This window comes from Verticillium dahliae, genomic scaffold, assembly GCF_000150675.1.
Source record: "Verticillium dahliae VdLs.17 supercont1.4 genomic scaffold, whole genome shotgun sequence".
Lineage (NCBI taxonomy): Eukaryota > Fungi > Ascomycota > Sordariomycetes > Glomerellales > Plectosphaerellaceae > Verticillium > Verticillium dahliae.
This window is the reverse complement of record NW_009276925.1, coordinates 1682762-1695351: the sequence shown is the minus strand read 5'-3', so window position 1 is coordinate 1695351 and position 12590 is coordinate 1682762. Positions and strand designations below refer to the sequence as shown.

The 12590-nt window shown below is 53.2% G+C and overlaps 3 protein-coding genes across 3 annotated transcripts; 1 reads left to right on the top strand and 2 right to left on the bottom strand.

Annotated features, from left to right (window-relative positions):
• Positions 1-191: 191 nt before the first annotated feature.
• VDAG_02888 (uncharacterized protein) lies at positions 192-701 on the bottom strand (the record flags this gene model as incomplete). Its single annotated transcript, XM_009653541.1, has 1 exon — positions 192-701. One exon carries the CDS (start codon positions 699-701, stop codon positions 192-194), a length of 510 nt encoding a protein of 169 aa, XP_009651836.1.
• A 979-nt stretch (positions 702-1680) lies between these two features.
• Positions 1681-3492, bottom strand: VDAG_02887 (general alpha-glucoside permease; the record flags this gene model as incomplete). The annotated part of the gene is made up of 1 exon (XM_009653540.1): positions 1681-3492. One exon carries the CDS (start codon positions 3490-3492, stop codon positions 1795-1797), a length of 1698 nt encoding a protein of 565 aa, XP_009651835.1. The 3' UTR covers positions 1681-1794.
• A 4572-nt stretch (positions 3493-8064) lies between these two features.
• Positions 8065-9268, top strand: VDAG_02886 (pectate lyase B; the record flags this gene model as incomplete). The annotated part of the gene is made up of 4 exons (XM_009653539.1): positions 8065-8532; positions 8588-8656; positions 8712-9054; positions 9129-9268. The coding sequence occupies 4 exons, from the start codon at positions 8065-8067 to the stop codon at positions 9266-9268; spliced, it is 1020 nt and encodes a 339-aa protein (XP_009651834.1).
• Between the last annotated feature and the right edge of the window lie 3322 nt (positions 9269-12590).

Below are 12590 nucleotides of genomic sequence, written 5' to 3'. Positions count from 1 at the left end.
TTTGTTTGTTTGTATTGACAATTGTCTGGTGTTATAGCACAGCACGCAAAAGTAACAAAACCCATCGAAATCAGTGATACCACTGGAGACCAGAGGAGTCTTAAACTCAACCAATCAGCCTGGCTGAGGCCAGTACACCCCTTGAACCTGAGTCCCAGAATTGCACTGGCTGATCAGGCAAAGCGAACTACCTAGGCAGAGTAGATGGCAATAGCGTTATCGAGAATAGCTAGGATGTCGTTGACGTAGACTTGGGCAGTGCCCTGGACAATGCTTGGGACCTTGGAGACGAGAGCGGCGCCGAGGGTCGCGACAGCAGCACGCTGGGCCTGGATGCCGGCAAGAACGTCTGCCGTGATGCCGAGGGCGTCGACGGCGGGCTTCTGGGCTGTGGCAATGTCAAAGGCAGCATCGACAGCGGTCTGGACGGAGCGAATGGATGTGGCGAGGCTGATGGCGTCGAAGAGGCTGAGGTTGGGGCTCGCGTTGACGACGGGGATGGCAGCGTCGATGGAGGCCAGGAGGTCATCGTCGGCTGACTGGATGCCGGCCGCCGTGCCGGCGGTGAACGCGGCGCCGTAGGCGTCAACGCTGTCTTCAATGACCACCAGGGCGGCCTGGATGGGCGCGAGCTGGGCCGAGACCTGGGTGATGAGGCCTGCAAGGGTGGCAACGGGGACGAAGATTGAGGAAAAGCGCATATTGGCGGTGAGAAGTGTCTTTGGGAGAGTTTCTTTTGTGAGTTTGTCAACTGAGTGTGAAGATGATGCTGCTGATGGTTTGTTGTGCTGCTGGTACCATGGCTTGCCTTTATTTATACTCAGGTCAGAACCTAGGGTACCTCAAAGAATCTCTACTCTCCAACCACATCTTTGGCATCTCTGGTCGAACTCGATTCCACGTGCTGCCTCGGATGGCAACAGAGGCAAAAAGAGATGTCATGATTCCATCATCCCTGTGTATGGCACCTCGCATAGTATTGATCCTACTCGGCCGCAAGTGAGAGTCAGCATGCAGGCGCGCTTTGATCGTCGCCGCCGTGGACGAGCCCAGCCCGAAGCGGGAGAACGCCGTGTGTCTAACCTATTGTCCTGGCCACAGAGTAACATCTCCGCCGCCACCACGGCCGAGTTCCCGGACTCGAGATCCCACCGCACAGGTGAATGGCTCAGACGTGATGTAGTGCTGCTGTGCAGGTTTGGCCTTTTACAGAAGTGAGTCCGTTCTAAGTCGTATTCGCCAATGTGATTTTGCGGCAAAGTGAGGGGAAGGTTGTTGTTGTGACCAGTTTTGTGAGGTCAAGGGACAAAGTGACTGGGTGCCCCGGACTCGGCAGTCGAAAAGAAGATGGAGGGTAACATCTGGCCGTTGAAGAAATGCGGAGAAAGGCGTAGCCCCCCCCCCTCTCGTGATGGCTTCGCTGGAGGATTCAAGTCGAACGCATGTGATGCCGACGAGAAAGTGCAAATTCCTTGTCAGCGACGATCTTTGAAGTATTGAGGAAATCCTGCAGCATGCGTAAAGTATCTCGAGGGTGATGCGCGTGCCTGCTGTTTGGTCACGCTTGAGCCAAGGGTTATGGGAGAGGGGGCCACACCTCAGGCCTAACTCACAGGGAACATTATGTTCTTGAGACAAGCACCGAGCTGGGCACTCATGTCGCCATTTGGGCTCTGTATCTACGACGCATCATGCATGTCCTGTATTCGCTTTTATGGTTTTAACTCTATCAAGCGGTCTTGTGGTCTCCTGCCGGACAACTCCATGTCAGACTATCCTCTGCCGATCAGCTCCTCAAACAGAAGCCACCCTTTCCACCTCAACCGCCTCAAGGTCGGCTTCCTTCTCTGACACGTGCATATTCCTCGTCTCGAGTTCTTCAACCTTTGTGCTCTTGAATTTGCGAGCCGAAATCCTCTGCTCAAAGAGAATATCCAACTCGCCATAGGTTCGGCCCTTGGGCTCTGGCAGTCGGAAGTATGTCCAAATGAAGCAAAGTGCACAGGTGCCGGCCCAGAAGAAGCCAGCCTTGGCACCCCAGTTCCACGCCGATGGGTTCAACATGCGGGGGGTGAGCACATTGGTCGTGATGCCCAGGATGTTGTAGGCATTCCTCGCGAGCACAACCGTCTTTGTCTTGAGTCGTGTAGACGACAGCTCTGAAACAAGAGAATAGCAGATGGGGCCAACGGTGCAGTTATACGTCAGGGTATAGACCAGGAGCAGGCTGCCGATGGCCCATTGGGCCGATGCGTTGTCTCGCGAGGCGAGAGAGGCGAAACCGATGGTCATGAGTAGAACGAGCATGATCAGTTGCCCACTGAGGTATAGTGTGCGACGTCCAAACCACCTCATGAGAAACCATGACGAAAGGGTGCCAACGGCGCCGAGGGCGTACTGACCAAGGGACATGCTGAACGAAGCCTCAACAGCAAGACCGGCCTGTTGGTAGAAGTATGTCGAGTATCCCATGAATGTACTGCCGCAAAGCGTTTGTACACCCCATGAGGCGCATACAATCTCGGTTCTCCTCAGGTCGATGCCCTTGAAGCAGTCGAGATAGGACGTGCCCTCGGAGACTGCCTTCTCGAGCTCATTGGTGTGAACCATCATGGACACGCTCTCATCGGCGTTGAAATCGGGATTAGCGTTACGGCTCGTAAGTCGAAGAACAGAACGCTTTACATCCTCGAGACGACCCTTACGGACGAGCCACCACGGCGATTCGGGGGCGTACCAGATGCCAATAGCCAAAGGGACAGGCCAAATCCACTGCAAGGCGAAAGGGATCTTGTAACCCCACTTGTCGTCGCGTTCAACCATGGCGCGTAGGACACCACTGGCAATGAACTGACCGATCACCCAGCAGAGGTTGACATATGTCGTCAGATAAGCGCGCAGATGGATAGGGCAGACCTCCGAGGCGTAGGTGACGGTCAGGGTCTGGAATGCACCCCAAGGCACGCCAATGAGGATCTCGCCAATTAGGAGCTGAACAAGAGTCTCGGCGAAGAAGATGATGAAAATGAAGGCGGCTACCAAGCCGAGGGAGCCGACGAGTGTGTAGCGGTATCCGAGGCGCTCAGCAACGATACCGTTGATGAAGAGACCAAGAATCTGACCCACAAGCATGCCGTTTGTCAAGCCGGACTGCCAGGCCGCCGTCAGTTCAAACGAGCCGTTTGGCTGTTCAACACCAAACTTTCGCTGGAAGGCAGGGTACGCGAAAAGGCCCGTGATGAGCGTGATGTCAAAGCCTTCCATGACCACACATGTCGATAGGAATATGGACCAGGCAATAGCCTTCGGATACAGCTTCAAGGACTGACGGAGTCCCAGCTCGTGTTCGGCGTTGGTTGCGTTTTGAGCTTCATGGCTGAGGGTCTCAAGATTGGGATTGTTGATGGACATACGACGCAAGGCCTCGGCGTCGACGTGGATTGATCGTTTGCGATCGTCGTGTGCCACGTTTAAAGTGGTCTGAGTCGCCATGTTGGTCAACTACTAGATGAGGTTGTGTGTGATGGATTGAAGGTAAAGAGTTGCTTCGGTCGAAGATGAGGAGAGTATCCCTAAGATGTGAGGTGAACTTGATGGTGAAACTGGAAACAAGGGCATCAACAAGCCGGAGGTCTGAGGTCTTTATACAAGGCGAGGACTGGAGAGCTCAGCTCATGCCAGAGGAAAGTTGATGCAAGCAAGCACATGTTGATGTGCCTCACACCAGAGATGTAAAGAGATGCAACATCCAGACCAGCTGGACCTTTCCCCGGATCGCCTTAGAGACAAGATGCGTAGCTGGCTTCCCCCGGGCCACCCACCCCCAGCTTCCCCAAGGACGGCCGATTGGCGTCACGACTAGGCCTGAGCCTAGATTCCAGCGAGATCAAGCCGCACCTAGAACCGCAGCGATACCAAGGCCGGGTCTCTCATCCAATCATAATTCCTATTGACGACCTAAGGTCGCGCAAATTGGTACTGGACCGAAAGTTTCCGCGAGTGTTGAATGCTGAGCGACCGAATCATCATGGCGAACCTGCACACCCCAATCTCAAACGGGCCAAGCGCTGGCCGACGCCATTTCAACGGCGATCTGGGGATCGACAGCCACTGGTTGATTGCATCTCGCTCGGTCTATTCCGGCAGCGGCACGACTCTGAGTGGGCGCGCCGTTGCATATCGAAGCCACCGAGAGTAATAGCGATGCCGTCGTCTTCGCAGAAGGTTGGTTGTTCAAGCGGAAGCTTGCGGAGTCTTGAGACCCTTCACCGGGCCAAGCCCAGCTTGAGAAGCCATCAACAAGGATCGAGGGGTATTTCAGCGACATGACGACATGACGCACAGCAGTCTCAAACCCTTCATAAATCAATCCCAGATGAAGAATCGTCCAGATCTAATACGGATGAGGCACAGAATCGTGACGAGCGAGTTTAGGGAGATAATTCATCTTCAGCAGGCGCCACGGTAGCCGACGTAAAGCTCGACCGCTTATCGTATGGACGGGATCGAAGCGCTGCACTGCGAGGATCAAAATGAGTCTCAGCTTGCCTTGCCAGATCCTACGTATACCATACGCTGCGGGTCCTTGACAGCGCAGTGCAGCCCATAATACGGAGCGTCCCACGGGGTGTTAAAGCTTCTTATTAGACTTGTAATGCCGATCTCGACATGTCGGACCGACGCGACATCAGCTGTGACGTGGACGCATGCATGCAGATGTGGGGAAGGTAGGGACGACTTTCATTTACCACTGGTTCGACCACTTTCCAAACTGAGAACAACTTGATTGGCGATCCTCTCGATTTGGTTTATCTATGATGTTGGGGTCGAGATACCATTGGTGTCATGTTGTGGACTTAATGTCTGTAAAACACGGGGATACCGACTTAGAACGAGGCAGGCGTACAAGGCGACCCGTCACATACTCAAGTCTAATCAGTTTGAGTCTCTGCCAAATCAGTAGGACGTATAGATCAAGGACGCCTTCCATAAGTGGTAATCGCTATTGATAGTTGGGTATGGGGTTGAAGCACCTCTTTATACTAGGTAGTCATCTATACCTTGGAGGGCCTCTGTCGCCCTCATGGACGTGCTCCCTATAGTGTGGGCACCCCAAGCTCACCTTCCGAGGCCCCTTACTCTTCGGCTCTTACAACGTACGATCTAACGCCTAGATTGGCTTCGCGTAGTCGTCAGCTCGCTGAGCGCTGGCCGTCAGGTACGTGGTCAAACCACACTGTCCATCCATCCCCGCGCTGATTGACGCACTCAACATCGCTGCCCCACGGAGTTTGTCCAAGCGAGTCTGAGATTTGCTTGTTCCTAGTCCTATCTCCATGACTCAAGCAGCTATGTACGAAAGCCCTCACAGTAACCTCCACCTTGTATCCCTCGTATACGGCACAGCGAACTGTCGCCGACGCGAGGTGGTGTCCGGCCATTGTAGACTTTTTTTAAACTAGTGGTTCAAAGTGATCATTCCACTCAACCTCCTTAAGTGCCTTGTAGAAATCCATTCGCAGTTGTGAAAGGGGTGGAGCTGAGAGGAAACGAGGTACGAGCCACGGCAACGACGGCTAAACGAGTGATATTCTCAACGAAAAAGCAAAGCATGCGCATAAGTCAAGACCACCGGCATCATGAGAGAAATTTTCTCACGAAAAAATTGAACTAGAAAAGGCCTTTGACTGAACATGATCAAATTGGACAACGGAGTCCGAGAGGTGAAGTTCTTCCAGGCCGTGCGTCAAGTCTACGATTAGCTTGGCATGTAAATATGTGTACCTCGGGCTGGTCCCAGACATCAGGGCTGCTAAAGATTGCATCGTTGCCAAGTCCGAAATGGACTAAGTATCATCCGGTTTCCTACCAGGGGAAGGCTCATCTTGATTAACAAATGGGATGAAGATCCGAGAGCTGCCCTCGCTGCGACCCAAGGTGGGAGCACATCCGTGACTATTGGTGGGCGTCAAAGTAACGATTAACGAAGATATTGACTCATCCTACCATATCCTCAATCCTCGTCATCGTCTTATCAAGTTCTTGGACGCTGCATACATTTACACGACTCTGTGAATCAAGGGGCGCTCTGGGAATTAGTCACCAAGTATGATGCGTGAGCTGAGTCTTTTCTGATATGGCTTATACAGGACTTCTTCAGAATCTTGTAGACATCATGATAATTGTGGTCGATTCGGGTACGTGGTACGCCAAGTCCCGGAATCCCAGTGTAATCAGCGACGTCGCTCAACAGAACATGAAGCTTGCCGATCTACCGAAAATCGAGCATCCCAGTTCCCTGGTAACCCCCACGATGCGTCCCGAGTCACGCGCTCGAAACACTATAGCCACTGAACTCTGCATGAGAGTGCCTCCCATCACGCTCACCCAGAAGGTCCCGCGCCAAGCTGCATCGGAGCAGGCCAAAGAGGAGGGGCTTATTTTAATAGCGTCTCGACAACCGTGAGGCGCTCAAATAAGTTTATCAGAATTCTCTTAAAGCCCCACCTCAGACAGTCAAGAACCTGAAGGCTGCCCTTTGCTCTAAAGCGGATGTTGACCATATCCCGCCATCGACGAAAGCAGAAATTGGAGGTACGTCTAATCACATCTTTTCATGTACCTTTCTTGTGCTTACCAAGAGCCAGTGACGGATCGTATACCTCTCGAAGTGATGCTAGCGTTTCCAAATTCCTTGTTGTTGAAGTAAATCTGGCGGCGCAGGTCGAGCTGTGGCCAATTTGCCCCTTTCGGGGGCGGTCGTTTCGACTGACAGACACACTGCTTCAGTATTTTTGGACGGCACATAGACGCCTTGTCTGGCCTAGTAACCCGCCCGAAAACAATGCTTGCGTCGCCTGCATTTCACTGCTGAGGTCTCCGACCTGAACAGGGCTCCCCCATGCCAAGCCCGTGGTAGCCGAGCCCAAATCAGTAGGGCGCAGAGTCTGAAATCGGGCGGGCGCCTCCAATCTCCTTAGGGCTCGCCGCGGAATCAAGGATGCCGATACGCCGCCCTTTCTGCCCGCACGCCAGCTCAAGCCTGCAACATGGTCATTTCATCTGGTTGGGGCTCCCGCAACTTTAATGCTGGTAAGCTTATTCGCGATAACCTCGACGAATTTTATGATCCATGGTGCAGAACCTACAACGCTGCATCACCCAAGCTGGCCCAGAACCTGGCCACACGGCAATCCGGCAAGGCCTGAAGTATCAACAGCCAACCACCGTATCAAAGTGCTAAACCTTCGTCCCAAGGCAGTAAAAATGCCACGACGCAGGCATCCAAAGAAAGTGGAACTGCCCCAGGCTTTTTAAAGTAGCCCCCACGTGCTGAAGTGCATCAAGCTATGAGGAAGAGGGGGCTGGATCGTCTGTTCGATCCACGAGAACAACCTCACCACATGCAAGCTGCACTGGGGCATCAGCAGCTCATGGTGGCTCCCCCTTGATCTTCCACCGTTCACAGGCCGTCTCCAAGACGCCACCTCCCCTTCATCTCCCAAGAAAGCCGGTCCTTTCCCTCATCTGCTCGCCTCTTGACAGCACCAAGGGTCAATGAGCTCCTTCGCTGAAGCCAACCAGTGCTCCTCGCGGCGCCCTTCTGCCATGCAATGCACAGCAATCGCCAACGCGCCACGACGGGACCCGCAGGGCTCCGCTGGCCCTAGAACGGGAAAACGAAAAACGAAAATCCACCACTGGCATCGCGAGGCAAAAGGCGGGTGAAGTGTGGCACGATCGTTCCTGGGACTCGACGAGGAGCCACAATATAGACAAGCAATGGCATTGGCTCGGCCCATGGACACGGCAGGGGTTCTCCGCATGAGTGGCGCATCTTTCGACATTGGGGAAAGCTCTCTAGTCTGGTCAGCATCTTAACATTCTCGGTGTTGGAGGATGCTCTTGTTGTGACAGCTGTATGACGGGAAGTCAGAAGAAAAGTACAAATACCATGGACGGCGATCCTTCCTTGTTGGCTGAAAGAAGCTCCTCAGCAGCTACAGTCGACCACCGTCTCTCTGCCGCCCAATCTCCTCGTCCTATCCCATCCGATCTTTCACCATGAAGTTCAACGTGGGCCTCCTCTTCGTGGCCTTTGCCAGCGTCACCTCTGCCTTCCCTCTCGAGTATCTCAAGATTGCCTCTTGGGATGTCGAGGGTTTCGCCAAGAGCAACCCCATTGGCGTGACCACTGGTGGTAAGGGCGGACCGACCGTCGTCGCCACGACAGCCGCCGAGCTCATCGCCGCCGTTGCCGGCAACGACCCCAAGATCGTTCGCGTCAAGGGCGACATCACCCTCGCCGCCCGTCTCAAGGTCGGCTCCAACAAGTCGCTCATCGGCGTTGGCTGGTCGGCGCATATCACAGGTGCCGGTATCGATGTCTTCAACGGCGACAACGTTATCCTCCAGAACCTCAAGATCAGCTACATTGTTGACAACGACTGCATCACTATCCGCAACTCTACTCGTGTCTGGGTCGACCATAACGAGTTCACCTCCGACATTACCCAGGGACCTGATGCTTACGTACGTTTCCCATGTCAGAGTCTTGATGGTACCAAACCATTAACCAAGGAAACAGGACGGCCAAGTTGATATCATCCGTGGATCCGACTACATCACCGTCAGCTGGAACTATTTCCACGACCACGTACGTTAATCACATACCTATCAGCGACCTGTCTCCTGCTAACGCATCACCATAGTGGAAGTCCTCGCTGATCGGCAACAAACCCCGATTTCCGCGACATCGACTCCGGGCAAGGCTGCACGTCACCTACCAACCACAACTGGGTGGAAAGAACATGGGCACGCGCGGCCCCGCCGGCCGCTTCGGCCGCCAGCACGTCTACAACAACCTCTACGAGGACTTCCTCTACCAGGCCATCCACTCGCGCTCCGACAACCAGGTCCTCGTCGAGGGCAACGTTTTCCGCGGCAAGACCCGCGAGGCCCTGAGCTCCTACGGCCTGGTCATCCCTGAGGACTCGCCCAACACTTGCGTCTGCGGTGACGAGGAGCTCGACGGCTACGCGAACCTTGGTGCCAGTAAGTGCTTTTTCCCTCCCTTCTCCCACGCAAGCAGAAACAACCCGAGAATCATGACTGACGGTATCGTGCAGAGAACGACTGGGGCAACGCTGGAGTCAACATTACCCAGGTTGGCAACTTCTACAAGGCCGACTACAAGTTCAAGCTCACTCCGCTGAAGCTCGTACCGCTCGTCACGAAGCTCGGTGCCGGTGTTGGAAGAATCTGGTAATCGGTGCTGGAGTTCTTCTGGATACCATAGAAAACAGGAAAAGAGGTGCTAAATTGCGGCATCTTGACTTGTATATACATTTCAGTAATCTAATTTATAAATATCCCTCTTCAAGGTTAAAATGCGTCGACGTCAAAGTGACATGATTTTGGGCGTCTTGACGCCTTGAGAGTACTCTAAAGTAAACGATGGTGAAAGACCTGTGGGGAAAAAGGCCCAAGTCGCTTCGGTAGCTATGAGATCAATGGTCCACTCAGTAGTAGTCTTGGCCTCAGAAAGTAAAATAATTACATGGAGTTGTTGATTATCTCAACATGATGGAGAAGCCTGCCTCTTCTGACATACTCTACTTCCAAGCCCAGTCATCTTGAAGAGGTAAAGGACTAGAGCTGCGTCATGAGGGAGCCACGAATGCGGGCACATATGCACAACTGGTCCAAGGCTGATGGACAAGCTTCCGTGGCCATGGGATACCCTGAATTATCTCAATTGCACAGTCTTCATAGGTACACAAAAGTGCCTGAATGATCGTCGATTATCATTTATGAGACCCTGTTACGTTGTGGAATTACACAGGATCAGTTCCCATCCGCCGCTCTATCTTTATGGCACCGGACAGGAGTTCACCATGCACTGACAGGCCTGAGGTGACAGCAGAAAGAGACAGTGAACACGAATCAATGCAAAACTTGAATAGTGTTGACATTACCCATGGGGCTGAACTTTCAGCATATACATCCAACCGCAAAATGATTGAGAGATTGCCATCCTGCTGATTTGTGGCACTGCACTATAGACACTTCACTTCGCCATGAGAATGATAAGTCAAAAGAGGCTGCGGAGAGAATACAACCGAAAAAAATGTGAGAGCCTTGCAGAAGACATCGAAAATCCTTGTAAGAGTGCATTACAAGTTGAAAGCACTGAGCTTCAGGCTTGTATGAGTGAAACTCCGGGGCTTACTGGATGTCATCCCCAATTTAAGTAGAGAAGGTGATGATCTCTTGGTTCAGACTACCGAAGAAATTGCAATAATTGTATCATGAATCCAATGGGAACCTGATAATACTGGCGGCAGAATATCGGTATGTGATGGATTTCTTTCAGTTCAATACTCTTCTGCTCTCGGTTCGAGAACGTGATCCACACATTTCGTGAAGGACACTCGTATGCTGCAACATCCGTGCTCGCAGTACATGGATTGGGAAGCCTGATTTAAATAAAGGCCCATAGGGAGAGCGGCTGCCAGTAAAGTAAATCGTAGCTTGAGAAGGTGGTACTTGTGCGGAAAGTACTGTGAAAGGACGTGATGCTGACATCGCGGGATACTTAACTTCATCTCCCGATTACTGCATCGAGTTCAAGTAGACAGCACTCAAAGGCAGTATTTCGAAATAAGACCTGACTGTCATGAAGGATTCAACACTGGTGTTGGAGCCGAAATAACTTTCCTCGATGGGTTGATCGCCTGACCTCTTCCAACATCAGCGGGCCACCTGTCTCAACGGGAATGGAATAGCGATACCACATTGCCTCCAAATTCACGTTGACAGCCTCCCAGCTAAGCAATGATACGCATTTTCTGACGTGCACCACGTCCTTGTCACCCTGAAGCCAACCCCACGAGGTGAAAATCACAAGTGCTGAAAATCAGACCTCGGTCATCATCCGGCCACCGCAGTATCCCAAGTGATCCGACTTCCGCGGACCGAATCCGAGTCATTTTCACACGCAGGACATGATTCTGGCATTGAAAGAGACAGAAAGAGAAGACCGTTGCAGTCCATCACCGGAGATACAGGGGGCATGTTCATCTCCCAGACAACTTGGCAGCCGTCGCAGATCCACTTGGCGATCTTTAGGCTTGGCCGATGATGCGCCTGGCGTTGCAATATGATTCATTTCGAGAATCACAAAATGGATAATGCCAAGACGTCAGAATCCAGACGTTTCAATACCTATTGATACAGTATTGGATCGACAAAATGCCTCATCGGGCGTCGAATGGGCCAAGAACGTGCAGGCACAGCCTCATTGCAGAGAAAGCCAAAGAGTATTGTTCTCAGTTGCGAGCTGCCGTTTGCAGGAGGTGCCCGCGAGGCGAAGGAGGCACGGCCAGAGAGGCAAGAGACATGCTTCATTGGATGTGCTGTTGAAATTGAAACTGGCTTGGCTGTAGGTGAGCTGGCTGGTCGTGTTTTCTTTTCGGGAGGCTTGCACACGCATGACTCTGCTCAAACAAGAATGCAAGATGGCCAAGGGAGAGGAACGGAGGTCCGTCCAGGCCCTCCGCAACGGTTAGACGACGCTTGTGGGAGGCTCAGCGAGTGCGAGCGTCAGCAGTCTCATTATTACACCGTCACGGGCGAGGCTTGGCAGGTGGTGACGAGGTCGTCGTCGTGGACGGGCGTCGTCAACATTAACTCTACTTGATTGCCTGGTCGTCGCAGCTGTAGCACCGTCAGCGTGAGCGTTAGCGTCAGCGTCCACCTGGGACGGAGCGAGGCAGACAGACTGTTTGCGGTGATCGAGATGTGCCTCTTTGGTTGCCAAGGCTGTGTCATGTTCAGACTGCGCTGTATAACGCCAAGACGTGCGACATGTGGTTGGGAATCACAGGATGTGAAGCGTCTCGAAGCGAGCAGTGATCGACAGCTAATACTACGAGATGCGAGAGGAGCCGGGGCGAAGCAAATGGATGGCGTGCCGCGGAGATTGCCCCGCTGTTGTCAAGTCCCCGAGCGACGCGCGCTGTGCATCAACACGGAACGCCGCAACGCCGTGTACCTTGTTAGACGAGCAGTGTGCAGGACGCCGAAGGGAAGAATAGTGGTTCGCCGTCGGCGAGAGTTCGTGCCGTACCTCTTGTCATGTCCAGACAAAGTGCCAGACGGCGAAAGTCACGGAGGCCTCGAAGGCGAGGCGAAGGTGGCTGAGGCAAGGGGCTAAACAAGGTTGGCGTCACGCACTAGGTTTGATGACCGCCACTCGAGATCGAGGGTCGTTGGGGATCCAGAACGTGATGATGCGGAGGCAAAGTCGAGATTTCCGATTACTTGCGCTTCACATTGCCATCAGATGCCATCTCCAGGTCAGGTCGTGACGCTGCTTCGCCGTTGGCCGTTGTTGAGTGTACCTGAAGTACCTAGCAAGCTACCTAGGAACCTAGGTACGTGACCTGAAGGGAGATGCATGTGCATGCGGCCGCTAAGAGATGGAAGTGGAGAAGGTTCGATCGTGTTCGGAAGGTTAAACGATCCTATCAGGGGTCCTGCTGCGCGGGAGGGAGCCCTTGCCCCTGAGCCAATGACATCAGGAGCGA